General features: G+C 40.1%; 1 protein-coding gene across 1 annotated transcript in view; it reads left to right on the forward strand.

The window, feature by feature from the left end:
* RAPH1 (Ras association (RalGDS/AF-6) and pleckstrin homology domains 1) overlaps positions 1-13,099 on the forward strand; it is a 64,463-nt gene that overhangs the window by 27,636 nt on the left and 23,728 nt on the right. Inside the window, 2 exon segments of the mRNA XM_086615887.1 lie at positions 80-154; positions 11,885-11,962. Of these exon segments, the coding sequence (XP_086472013.1) occupies positions 80-154; positions 11,885-11,962 (153 nt within the window).

Consider the following 13,099-nt stretch of genomic DNA (forward strand, 5'->3'; position numbering starts at 1 on the left):
TCTTCTGTAATCAAGACACTATAAAATTACTATACTGACTTCTTTTGACTTATGTTCTTTCTCTTTCTTTCTGCACAAGCACTCCTATTTGGACAGGGAAACCTCCCTCCTTCTGAGAAACATTGCAGGAAAGCCTTCTCATTTGCTGACCAAGGTGATGCTTCTTCTTTCCACCTCTATGTGACTATTTCTGTGTAGAAATAATGCTTTTGGTATGTGCTGTGCTTCTCCCACCCTTGCCCTTTCCAGGAACTTGTGTGTTTACTTACATGATTTTTCTTATTGACTAAGGTGCTTTTAAAGGCTGAATGTTATTGTTTGCTTCTGCAGTTTTATCAAAGTGTTCAGGTTCTTGGCAAATACTTAATATCCATGTCAGCAGGTAAAATGCCTTACCTGAAAAGAAAATGTACTGAGCTAGAAGTTCTTTTGTTCCTATACCCATTCACTATTTTAAATAAATAAAAAAGATCACAACTGCGGAAAATATGTGGGAGTATTCAGTGCTGTTAAAAGGTAGTAGTATCCTTAAAATAAGTTCACTTGCTATGTTGAAGATAAACTGTACTAAGTAATGGGTATTTTTTTTTAACATTTTGAATGCTATCTTGATATAATGTGGGGAGAATATCCTAGTAAGACAGTGGTCTAATGAGCCAGGTATGTACAAATCCTGATTATAAATTCATTTTCTTTACAGGAAAGAGGTCAGTAATGTACTAAGAGAGCACAAATTGTCATTCAGTTTAAGAATTATGTTTTTCTGTACATACTTCCTTTTGAAACTAGAGGAAGAGGAATGGAGCAAGCTATAAATCTCCTTGCTGAAAAAACAGGCTCAGATGAGGAACATACAGCTTTGTGTTGTTGAGAAAACTTTGAATGCTCAGTAGCTGAGGTGTCAGATACATCTGAGGCTACTACCTACTGCAAATCACTCCTTGAGTTATTTTTCTAAAATAGACACTCTGGAAGAGAAACCTTAGGCAAGCCTGAAGTGACAAAATGTACCTTGGCAACTTCAAAACAATAAGGGTGATGTTTTCTGGGAATAAGTGGTCTGTATTTTCCAATGAAAGTTTAGAACTAGTTTACTGCTTTTTCTTAAATATCTTAACATTCTTCTCTAAATGCTTAGAATGCATCTGACAAATTTTTAGGCTGTCTTCTAGAGAAGTATAATCAGCCAAAGCCAAGTAATTTTCTGCTCTTGTGATTGCTTTGCTTAAAATTTATATCCATACCTCTTTCTTCTCCCTCCTGTTAGTTCCTTGCCCCTGCACCCCCAACAAAGCAGACAGCCACCAAACCAGCAAACCTTGCTTGATTGCAAATAGATTAACAACAGCTGTGGCACAAACAAAGCATAATTTTCTCTTTCATCTCCATGTGTTTTCATATCCTCCCTTCTGGTTATTTTTATATGGGTTGAATGTTGGTTAGCATATGGAACTTCAGTTAAAAAAATGCATAAAATGTGAAGTCCATTGCATCATATGACTGTGAACTACCTCATATCAGTGATTCAAATAGACTCCTGAAGTTAAATGTTTGGATTTATAAATCTTTGTCTTGGCTTTGTTAGACTTTGTAGCCCTTTGAGTCAGGTGCTTATGATGAGCTTGCCCATGTTCTGAGGATGGATGGTGTTTGTTGATAGCTCAGCCTGGGACCATCTCAGTACAGCTGTACTCTCTGCTTCTGACTACTGAGCACACAGTCCTGGTGTGAATACTTACTGGTTCTGTTCTGTCCTCCTGCAGAGAGAAATATCTTCAGTAAAATGATGAAATTGAAGTCCGTGTTGCTGCATGGATCTCTTCAGCTTGCTGTAACTTTAGAAAAGCCCCAGTATGAGAGCAGTAGTCCCAAGAAATGGGGCTTTTCCTTGCAATACTAGCAAGGTGTTAGATCAGTTAACTGTAGGACCGTGTTGCAACTCTATGCTGTTGTCTTTGGTGTGTCAACTATTTCTTACTCTTACTGTTTCTTGTATTCTTTCCCTTCTTTGATCTGTCTACCTCTTATGAGACTAGAGACACTTTGGGGGAATGATAATACCACTTTTTGTCCTTTGGTAATACAACTAATTGCAAAAATTCTAGACTAGATTGCTTTTGCATTACAACCATGCACAAATAACAGTTCCTGTTGCAGCATAGAGCAGATCTCAGCACAGAAAATGATCTGTTCATTGTGATGGACTCTTCATTTTTAAATGTAACTGTCTGTTCTTCATGCAGCATTCAACCCCCCTTTTTTTTGAAAAAAGAAAAAAAGAAAGCGTATCAGTGAAATTATTGAATATTGAAAATAAAGCAGTGTGTCTTTAATGTCAAATCAGCAAGCTTATTTCCCTGTAGGGCTGGAATTAAGCCATCAAATGAATACTGAAAACTAAGCTTATGGCAGTGAAATGCAGAGCGCATGCAAATAATTGAGAGAGTATTCAGGGCTCAAATAAATCTCAGTTTAGGACATGAAAATAGGAAATAGAAATGTAACATGCCAGATTTTGAAGTTACCATTTCTTCTACCATTCTGATGTGTGTGAAGCTGAAACTACATTCAGGAAGCCAGATGATCATGATTTAATGATGTAATGCTTCAGATATGTGTCAGCATCTGTAGAAAAGGAATCATGTTATGCCTTCTCTTCCCAAATAACTAGTACTTCATTCTTCTTTTCTTGTTGACCTGAAAGACAAATATTTTTATGAATGTTGATTCCCCTGGTTTTTAGAATTTTGTTACTGCACATTGTAATCCCTTCAGACCTTTTAATAAATCAGTTGTGAAGTTGGCTTCATGCATCTTAAGTCGATCTGATTCAGATGTGCTCATTCTTCAATGAAGCATCTGTTTGAGATTATTTTTTTTAATGCAGTTTAAAAATACAACAATTGGTTTCTAATCTGCAAAGGATGTAAGCACCATCTGAAAGCTCCAGCCTACTACAGCCAGTTTTTGAGGAAGTTGTGATGGCCACACCTGGAAACCACAAAATGATGTGGATGGTTAGTAGCAGAGTTTTTGTGGAACGCTGAAGGTTACGATATAAAATTTTTATTTAACAAGCTGCTTTGCACTGATCTGCTGTGATTATTTTGCTGTGTTCCTATGTAGTGGTGATGTCACCTTTGTCTTGGAATGAATTATAATAAGCTATCGTGGATACATTGTTAGTTAAACAGCCCATGTTCTCAAATCTGTTCTACCCTGTGCAGCCTATTAGTTGAGCTTTTCATCCAGTTAAAACTCTTTACGAGTCAGTCCTAGTGCCTCATTTGTTATGTTGTAGTGTTCTTTCCACTCTCAAACTTCCTTACCATGGTTTCTAAGACCTTTTCTCCCTCCTGGCATTTTTTTTCCTCTCCCCTTTCTTAGTTTTTTCTGGCCCCAGATCTAGTACCTTTTCTTTTATAACTATTTGCCTTAGGTAGCCCCAGTGACAAGCCTGGCCTAGAACTGTTATAAGACAGGTCCTATTCAAAGGCAAGCAAGAAGTTTATCTAGTATGAATGGATGCTTCAAGGGTTGAAGAGCCAGTGAAATTCCTTGCAAATGCATTTTGGCTTTTTCCTTCATCACTACTGACTTTGTCAAATCTAGTTTCAGTATTCTTTCAGGTGGATAGCAGAACGTATGTCCCTGCTGAATAGGATTCTATTCTACCATACCTTGATGCATACCTTCAAAATGTCACGAAGTCTAGTTGATGGTCATTAACCAGCAGTGCACCCCAGAGGTCAATACTAGGTCCAGTACTTTTCAACATCTTCTGTAATGATTTGGATGGTGGGGCAAACACTAACCCTAATTTCTGGCTCAGGCATGGATTAAGTCCCCCACCTCTGGCCCACACCAAAAACTACTCAGCACTGATCTCTGCTCCAGCTAGCCTTTGGCTGCCCAGTTGCAGTGGCCCCTTTAGGTCCTCCCTTTTGCTCAGCTGCCCTAGCCCTATAGACAAGCTAATTGTCATAGACAAGCTGTTGATGTATGGGATGGATAAGCAGACAGTGAGATGGACTGAAAACTGGCTGAATGGCCTAGAGGGTGGCGATCAGTGGCACAGACTCTAGTTGGTGGGCAGAAATTAGTGGTGTACTCCAGGGGTCAGTAGCAGGGGATGATGGGGCAGAGTGTGCCCTCAGCAAGTTTGCTGATGACACCAAACTGGGAGGAGTGGCTGTGATGCCAGAGAGTTGTGCTGCCATCCAGAAGGACCCCGAAATGCTGGAGAAATGGGCTGGCAGGAACCTCGTGAAGTTCAACAGAGGGAAGTGTAAAGTTCTGCACCTGGGGATGAACGAGCCTGTGTACCAGCCTGTACTGGGGACCACCCAGCTGGAAAGCAGCTCAGCAGAAAAGGACCTGGGGGTCCTGGTGGACACCAAGTTGACCATGAGCCAGCAGTGTGCCCTTGCAACAGAGAAGGCTAACGATATCTCAGACTGCATTGGGAGGAGTGTTGCCAGCAGGTGGGTGGTGGTAGTCCCTCTCCTCTATTCAGCACTAGTGAGGCCACACCTGGAGTAGTGTGCCCAGTTCTGGGCTCCCCAGTACAAGAGAGGTACAGAGCTACTGAAGAGTCCAGCGAAGAACCACAAGATGATGAAGGGGCTGGTGCATCTCTCCTGTGAAGAGAGGCTTTGAGAGCTGGGGTTGTTCAGCCTGGCAAAGAGAAGGCTCAGAGAGATCTCATCAGTGCGTACAAATATCTGAAGGGAGGTTGTAAAGAAGACGAGACGGAGCCGGCTTCTTTGCAGTGATGCCCAGTGACAAGACCAGAGTCAATGGGCACAAACTGAAACACAGGAAGCTCTGTCTGGAGATCAGGAAACGCTCTTCTACAGTGAGGGTGACTGAGCACTGGCACAGGTTGCCCAGAGAGGCTGTGGAATCTCCATCCTTGGAGATACTCTGAAGTCATCTGGACACAGTCCTAGGCAACTGACTCTAGATGGATCTGCCTGAGTGGAGGAGTTGGACAGGATGACCTCAGCATTCTGTGAAAATTAGGAACAGGTTTTCCAGAGATAGGGACAACCATGTTTTTTTGGTATGGACAAACTTAACATTTGCTTTTCCTTGTCCTTTGAGGTAGCTGAGGTACTGATTTTGCATCCTGTCTTCCTCAGCTTCAGTTTGAGATAGACACTAGCATCACGATTTTCTTCCCAACCACTTGGTTTAATGGTATTACAAGTAAATAAAATTCTGATCTTATTAAGATTATGTAGTGATTCTCTTTAATAAGAAGTAGCACTACCAGGTTTGCCTGTGAAAAATTCTTTGCATAATGCTTTTGGCTAGCATTAACACTTGCAAAATAGTGTATGTTGTTGTAGTATGGTCCAAGATAATTGGAAAAAGTGTGGAAAGCTTGAGTTGTAATTTTGATCAAGTGCAAGGAAGGTTTGGAGAGATTCACAGATGCCATTATGCAGTTAAGTTCATAAGCAACTGACATCTGTCTTTTGGCCTTCCTTCTTTGCCCTAATAGACTGCGGAGGAAAAGAAACCTTCTGTAGGAACTTGTGACAAGGTCCAGTGTGGCTTTGAGATGCTGTCGTGGTTTAGCCCAACAGACAGCTAAGCTACCATACAGCTTCTCACTCACTACTCCTGACACCCCATCCTGACACCCCATTCGCCCCTCCTCCCTCCAGTGGAGTGGAGAGGAGAAAAATGTAAAAAAAGGCCTGGTGGTTGAGATAGAACAGGGAAGGATCACCCACCAACCATGGCCCTGGGAAAACAGATTCAGCTTGGAGACAAATCAATTTAATTTGTTAACAGCTAATTCAGAGAGGATAAAGAGAAACAAAGTCAGATCTTAAAAACACCTTCCCCCACCCCTCTCTTCTCAGCTCTGCCTCCTCCCTGCCAGCAGTGCAGGGGGACAGGGAATGAGAATGGGGGTTGCAGGTCAGTTCATCAAACGCTGTTTCCACTGTTGTTTTCTTCTCAGAGGGAGGATTCACACTCTTCCCTTGCTCCAGTGTGGGGGCCCTCCTCAGGGAAGACAGTCCATGGACTTCTTCAACATGAGTGCTTTCCGCAGGATGCAATCCTTACCCATCAGATTGCTCCAGCGCGGGCTTTTCCCAGAGTCACGGCTTCTTAGGGTGCAGCCATCCGCTCTGGCATGGAGTCCCTTCCCACAGACTGCAGATGCATCTCTGCTTCACAGTCATTTTCCAGCAGTGTGAGGGTCCTTCCCACAGAGACAGTCTGTACAAACCCCTTTGGGTGCAGGTGTTTCTGCTCCAGTGTGGGATTCTCCATGGGCTGTGGGTGGGTCTCTGCCCCACCGTTTCTCTCACGGGCGGCAGGGGGGCCACCGCTGTCTCACCATGGGCTGCAGGGGAATCTCAATTCCAGCACATCTCCTCCCACTCCATCTTCATTGACCTTGGTGTCTGCATGGCCGTTTCTCTCGGATCTCAGTCCTCTCTCTGCTGCAGCTGTGCCGGGCCCAATCAGCCTGGCAAACCTCAGCAGTCCTGCAGGATGAACTCTGCCCAGCGGGCGCCCCTGGAACGGGGTGCTTCGGAGTGCTCCAAGCCGTGCCACCGTGGCCATCTCCAGTTGAGTGGTGGTGGCCCAGCAAGGGCAGCTGCCCACCCTGCCTCCTGCCTCTCTTCACTGCAGGTCCCCTGTGGCACAGGTTCCTTTGTCCCCTTCTTAAATATGGTGTTTGCAGGGGTGCTGATTGGCTTGGCCCTGGCCAGAGACCTGTCCAACAGGTTTTGGAGCTGGGGGAAGCTTCTCGCAGCTGCTTACGGAGGCTGTCTCTGCAGCCCCTCCCTGCTACCAAAACCCCACCACATAAACCCAGCACGGATACATTTAAAATGTAACTGCCACTTTCCACTTTCCATTCTGAAACCACCTTCTGTGTTAGAGTTAGGCTCCTAATAGCAAAAAGTTTGTGAGTGGTGTACAGAAGTAGAATAAAGGAAAAATCCCAGTGTAGTGCCATTGTAATATTTAAAAACTTTTCAGGTGAACGTGCAAAACAATACTACTGCTTCACATGCATTTCCGTATTTATTAGCGTGATACAGTATGGTGACAATAAGTCAGCAATGTGCCAGAGCTATAGAAAACCCTATAGTAAGTTGGGCAGGAAGGAGGAGGAAATGTGGGATAAGTCTACATTAGGGAGGATGGATCCCTCACTGGGAAAAAGTAGTGAGCTCTGAAAGAGAGTTTTTCTTTCTGCTTTACTCAGATACAGGTTATTTTGAGAAGAAATGCAATAAAACAAATGTTTTGAGAATGATCATGAACTACTACTATAAACACAAGTTCACTGTTTATGAGTGGACTGTGCCACTGTTGCCACACATTGTGTTTTTTTTAGAGTAGAGGTGTTCTGCCTGTCCTAAGGAGTTTATCCAGAAATACAGAAGAACTGCTGTTAATACTCACTCATTCAGCTTTCTCCTTCCAGCACTGGTCACATACATACTTGTTTCAGTGTTTCTTTTTTTTTTTTTTTTAATAATAAATGAAAACAACCAACAGAAGACGCTTCATTAGTGTGATTAATTTTCTGATTGATATACATTAAACATGGAGCTAATAAAGATGTCTAGAAGTTTTGGGGAATTAGGTACAAACTGAGATGTTAATATGATGCTCTTGGGCAGCAGGAAACTGTTTCAATAAAAACTCTGCAGGAAGAAGAGTCCTTGCAAAACAGGTGATTGCCTTTCTACCTGAAGCTAAGGCTGTAGCTGGGAAAATAAACAGTGGTTACCTTCAGAAGTCAGTGTTATTTGTGTATTTTGTTATCTTCTTACCTGCATTCAAAGAAAGACTTCAGAGAAAAATTACAAATATTAAATGTAAAAGACATTTCTTTTTTTATGCATCTTGTTAGCACTTAAGTGAAATGTGGACTTTGTTAGTTACCTCTTATCATTTAGTTACTAACTTTTCTAAATACTGTAACCTTTCTTAAGTGATTTTCCCCCCTCTTTTTTTGCCATTCTGCCTGTGATCTCTGTAAAAAGGGTCAGTTAATGACACTTAAAATGTACAATGAAACAAAAACCAAAACCCCAGCCTAGAACTGTGAGGCATAAAGTCACTTGAGCAAGGTCAGCTCTGTCATAGCACATATCTTACATATTTATATGTTAAAACACAGCTAGAATATCTTTAATTGCACATTTAGCTGGAAACTGGGGCAGGAGGCTGTGATTGTCATTATAGAAAGGAAAGCTTAACTTCAGATTTTTTGAGGTTATTCCTTCCGCTATTCCAGCATAGGCTAAAATTATTGAAAACTGAGTTCTGGTATAAAAATACAAAGAAAAAGTAATTGCTTTAAGACCATTGCATTGTAGAGCTGTGCTCTTACGGTTTTAGTTCACAGTGTGTTAGGATATTTTGGATGATCAAGTTCTTAAGTATTTTTTAAGTCAGGTGTGATGTTTTCCATAAACAAAAGTAATCTCAGCTCAAAGCTTTAAAATGCGACTCCCATTTAAAACAATACCCCCTGAGTCATCCCATTAAAGTGAGGAATTCATGTTGCAACTTTATAGTGATGTGTACTGCTACTAAAGGAGAATATCCTTTTCCTATCAGAGGTGGAAATGGCGCTCCTTTGCGTTTGGTGTTTTCACGCAGGGGGTATGTGTACGTATCTCCTTTGTGCTTTTCCATCGCCTGTGTGTGACCGTATAGACAGTCTTACCAAGAAGCGGGTCCTGCTGAATCTTTCTGCGGTGTTAATTTTCAGCCAGATCAGCGCCCTGACCGAACTGTCTGGGTGGCCACAGCAGCACTGTGACTGCTCTAACTGACAATAATGCTGTGCAGGGGAGGCACGTGTATCAGCCATACCAGGATTTATGTTGGCATATGCCGTTGGTGAAACCATGACCTAGGCAGCAGTCCTGCCGTTTATGTGCGTGTTGATGACCCTTTGGCAACCTAACTCACATCACTATTACTGAAAGGATTTACTAGCAAAGGGGAAACAAACACCTGAGTTAAATGTGACTGCATGTCCTGGCCTTGTTAGCCTGTGATGTTGAATAGTTTACAGTCGCGGGCAGGTATTTTTGCCACCTGTCAGCTTTCTCCACGTGCAATGAAAAATGTTGTTAGCTTAGTACAAGCTAATGGATTGCACGTGCTTCCTCCCGTTGAGGAGTTGTCTTGGTTCCATGTAAGGGCAGGAGAGAGCATATGTTTGTGTCTGAGTGCAGTTTTGGGAAAAAACTGTGTACTTTGATGGAGAGGAGATGCAGATGACTGTTTTTTTGGGCCATTAGGAGAGAAATAGAATAGGTTGTTGTGAGTTTTGTAGCATTCGGTAGTTACTCAATTATTTTATTAAGTTGTCAAAGTAGTTCTTCCTCCTGCTCCAGTGAAACATCATTTGTCATATCAGCAATGATGTAACAGTGGCCTGAGCACTAACTATAAAGCAAAACTTGAATAATGTAAAATCCTTGACTACTGTGCTTTCCAAAATTTCTGATTCTTGCTTCCTTGTCTTCTGTGCCTTTCCAGTAAGTAGATTCACACCTCTTTTTATAGTTTGTTGCTTGTTGGAACCAGTTCTTATTTTTATAATCATAATTCTGGGTTTTTGTTTAAATTTAAACTGACTTTGTTAAGCTCTAGTAAAGTAAAGAAATCCTGATCTGTGGACCCACATTACAATTGAGTGGGAAATGAAAAGTAATTGGTAGGTGATAAAATATTAAATCCTCAAAATCTTTTTTAGTCTACATATTTATTTATTTTTAAAAGCATTTTAGGGAATGGTGGATTATAAACTTTGAGATCAACAAAGATGTTTATCTGTGTCGGTGCAGCTCTGAGAGGGGCTCCCAGCTGATTCCTTGTTGCTTGCTCTCCTGTTGCTGCCTGCGTACTGTGGCTGTAAAGTGTTCCTGCTGGGGTTTGCTGTAGATAGCTGCATTACACAGGTGTACAGTGAAATGGGGTGGAAAATTGTACTGCTTGATGTAGTGAAGGGCAAAACCAAATGTGCTGTCGACCTTTGTACAGCAGTAAAGATTTATAGTTGGTTAATGAGCAGCTTTTTTAAACCATGGGTTACAGTTTCTCTGAATGTGTGATAAAATAAAAAAGTGTTTTGCTCTTGCTGATTTCATAATGCACAGGTGCATAGCATCACTTTTAGAAAATTACAAGTATTTGAAACCTTGGCTTTTTCGTAATAATTTGTTTCTGTAGATGAAAATGGTTGACGTTAAGGAAGAGGAAGAATATGTTAGAACTCTAGGTGTGTTTTACATTTAAATGATTCTAGGTATCATAGCACTGTTTGTTTGTTTTTAATAGAATGCTAATCTGATTTAACCTTTTTAAGCTATATGACACCATCTTGATGGTGAATAAAAAGCCATAGTGCCCTGTAGACTAATAAAAACCAATGGTCCTAGGTAATTGAAGGATAATGTTTCAAGCTCACGTTATTTCTGCCTGTGTCAACTTACTGGTTCATTTTATTGAAAAGGATTATGTTTCTCGCCAGACAGCCTATTGTCCTGTCTAGCTGATGTTTTTTCCAGTGCATAGTATGGTCACAGGTGTGAGAGAGCAAAAGCTGTTAAGTAAGAGTACAGTAAGTAACACAGGAAATACCTTTTAGCAGCTGATAGGAATGTCAGTAGTTCACTGAGAAGTGGGAAACTTAAGCTGTGTGGATTTCAGAATAGCTGAATCTTGACTTTTACAAGAAAAGCAACCATCTAAACACATGGTAAAGAAACCACAAATTACATTCATACAAGAAAGCAATACAGAACTAAACGTCTGTGGCATGCTCAGTGTTATTGTGATGGGCTGTGCTACTTTTGACCTGAGAAAAATCTTAATTTTTCTTTTCTAAGGAGACCAAATATTTTGAAGGGGATTTGTCTGTTTATTTATTTCATATGTTTATTTATTTTTCTAAAGGTTTTAAAATAATTATGCTTTTAGGCATTAGCCACAATGAAGGTCCGCAATTTAAGATTTCTAAAATCTGAAACCTGCGTATGGCGTCTTAACGAGAGTAGTTGCTTGTTTAGCTGCATATTTCAAATCCATTTTCAACAGAAATATCAATAATCTCAAGAAATTAAAAACCAGTATTGCTAGTCTTAAAATATACAGATTTCTTTAGCATTAGCAGATAGAATAGATTTGAATTTTCTGAATTCTTAATGCATTTCCAGTAGTAACAAAAATAGAGCATCAAAGAAAAGAGTACTCATTAAAATACTTAAAGCAAGGAGAAATACAGCCTGGATTTAGTAAAGGTAAAGGGACCAGTCAGGCTACTTCCTTATAGCAAATGGATTTAGAAGTTAAAAATCTTCCAAACCAGTGCACATAGTGTAGCATCTCATTTATAGGATTTGTTTTCCATACTTTGTGTGCTATTAAATTCCGGTATTTCTCAGTGTGCTATTTATTTTATGTTGATCAGCCAAAAATCTGTTGGGTGTACTCAGTTGTACACTCTTGTTGAATATGTATTGTCTAAATCTCTGACAGTAAACACATGATATACTGAAAATATTTGGTAGTAATGCACAGGATTAGTTACAACATGGAAGAAGAGAGAAATGCCAAATGTGTCTATACAAAATCTATACCTCCAGTATGTTCTTTTGGAGATAATGGCAATTGTATTTCTAAATGTTAGAGATACATAGTAACACATTTTGTCTTTAAAAAGTAATAGTCATCATCATTAAGAAATAATTGAGGATTTATAGGTGGGTAAATCAGCATTTCAGTTCATGTTTTAAAGCATGGTAGCCTCAAAAGTAAATCCACTAAAACTGGACTGAAGTTTGTGTTAACCGTAATTCTGTGTGTTTTGTCCCCCTAGGAGGAACAGGCTGCTAAAGTCAAGGCTGAGAAGATTAGGGTTGCGTTAGAGAAGATTAAAGAGGCACAAGTGAAAAAGGTAAATTATTTATACTAGTTTGTAACATCTTTTTTTATATACTTTTTCACATGGAAAATTCAAGTAAAATTCTTCTTGTTTGTGTCTATTACCCTTAAGTTGCCCTAAATAAAATAGGAACACTGTAGTGTTCTGATCTTGGGTGATAATGTACTTTCTCATCTAGATGACCTAATCAAGGAAATCCTAGTATATCGAATAACATTATGTTTTTCTTAAGAAATAGCTTACTTTGCAAGTAGCGCGCATTGAGAAGACTTTGCCAACTTCCACGCAAAGCTGAAATGAAGACCCAGCCTCCTGAGATTGTCTTTGTATATTAAGCAGTCATGCAAGTAAAATTTGAGTCTGTTTTCTTTACAGACCCCTTCTAATGATGCATAGTAGGATTTTCCAGTGATAAATAGAATATAAGCATTACAGACTACAGACAGGGGTTACCAAGTGGAGAAAGTCTACTGACATTACTTGATGCACTAGCAAAAAATATGAAACGTTCCCTTGAAATTCAGCATTCCTATTTTACATTTGGAGTTTTTCAGTAGCTTAAAATGCCTTTTACATTTAGTGTTCATCTATCAAAAGCTGAAAAACTGTCCTTACTGAAAGGTGGGAATTAACAAGCCAACCAATGGATTACAACTTCTACACTTTAACTTTGCCAACTGAACAAAGTGTAGAACAGGAAGCATAATGATGGGCAAGAAGAATCTATTGTCTTAGGGTTTTTTGATTGGTTTAAAAAATGGCTGCATTTTTCTTTCTGGACAGAAAATACTTATTAAAAGCCATTGTGTTTTAAAAGCAGATTTCTTTCACTTTAATGCTTCATACTCCCCAGAAAAAGAAGATTTAGTGTAGGTACATTGTTTACATAATCAGCATTTTTAGAAAATATGGAGTAAGCGGGCAGAAAGCTTGAGTTGCAAATCTGAAAAATTTTGATTCTATATACGGTTGTGCAGAACTCTGTATCTATGTTTGTTCCACCTAGATGTGTGAGAAAAATTGTCACATAGACACTTTATTCATCAGAACAGGACACTTCGGCAGGAGAGATTTTTTTTCCTCCCTAACACACAACTAAAGCACATTGTCATTGTATCGGGAAGACCTTTATATTTAGTCTCTTGTACT

This window comes from Tauraco erythrolophus, chromosome 8, assembly GCF_009769465.1.
Source record: "Tauraco erythrolophus isolate bTauEry1 chromosome 8, bTauEry1.pri, whole genome shotgun sequence".
Lineage (NCBI taxonomy): Eukaryota > Metazoa > Chordata > Aves > Musophagiformes > Musophagidae > Tauraco > Tauraco erythrolophus.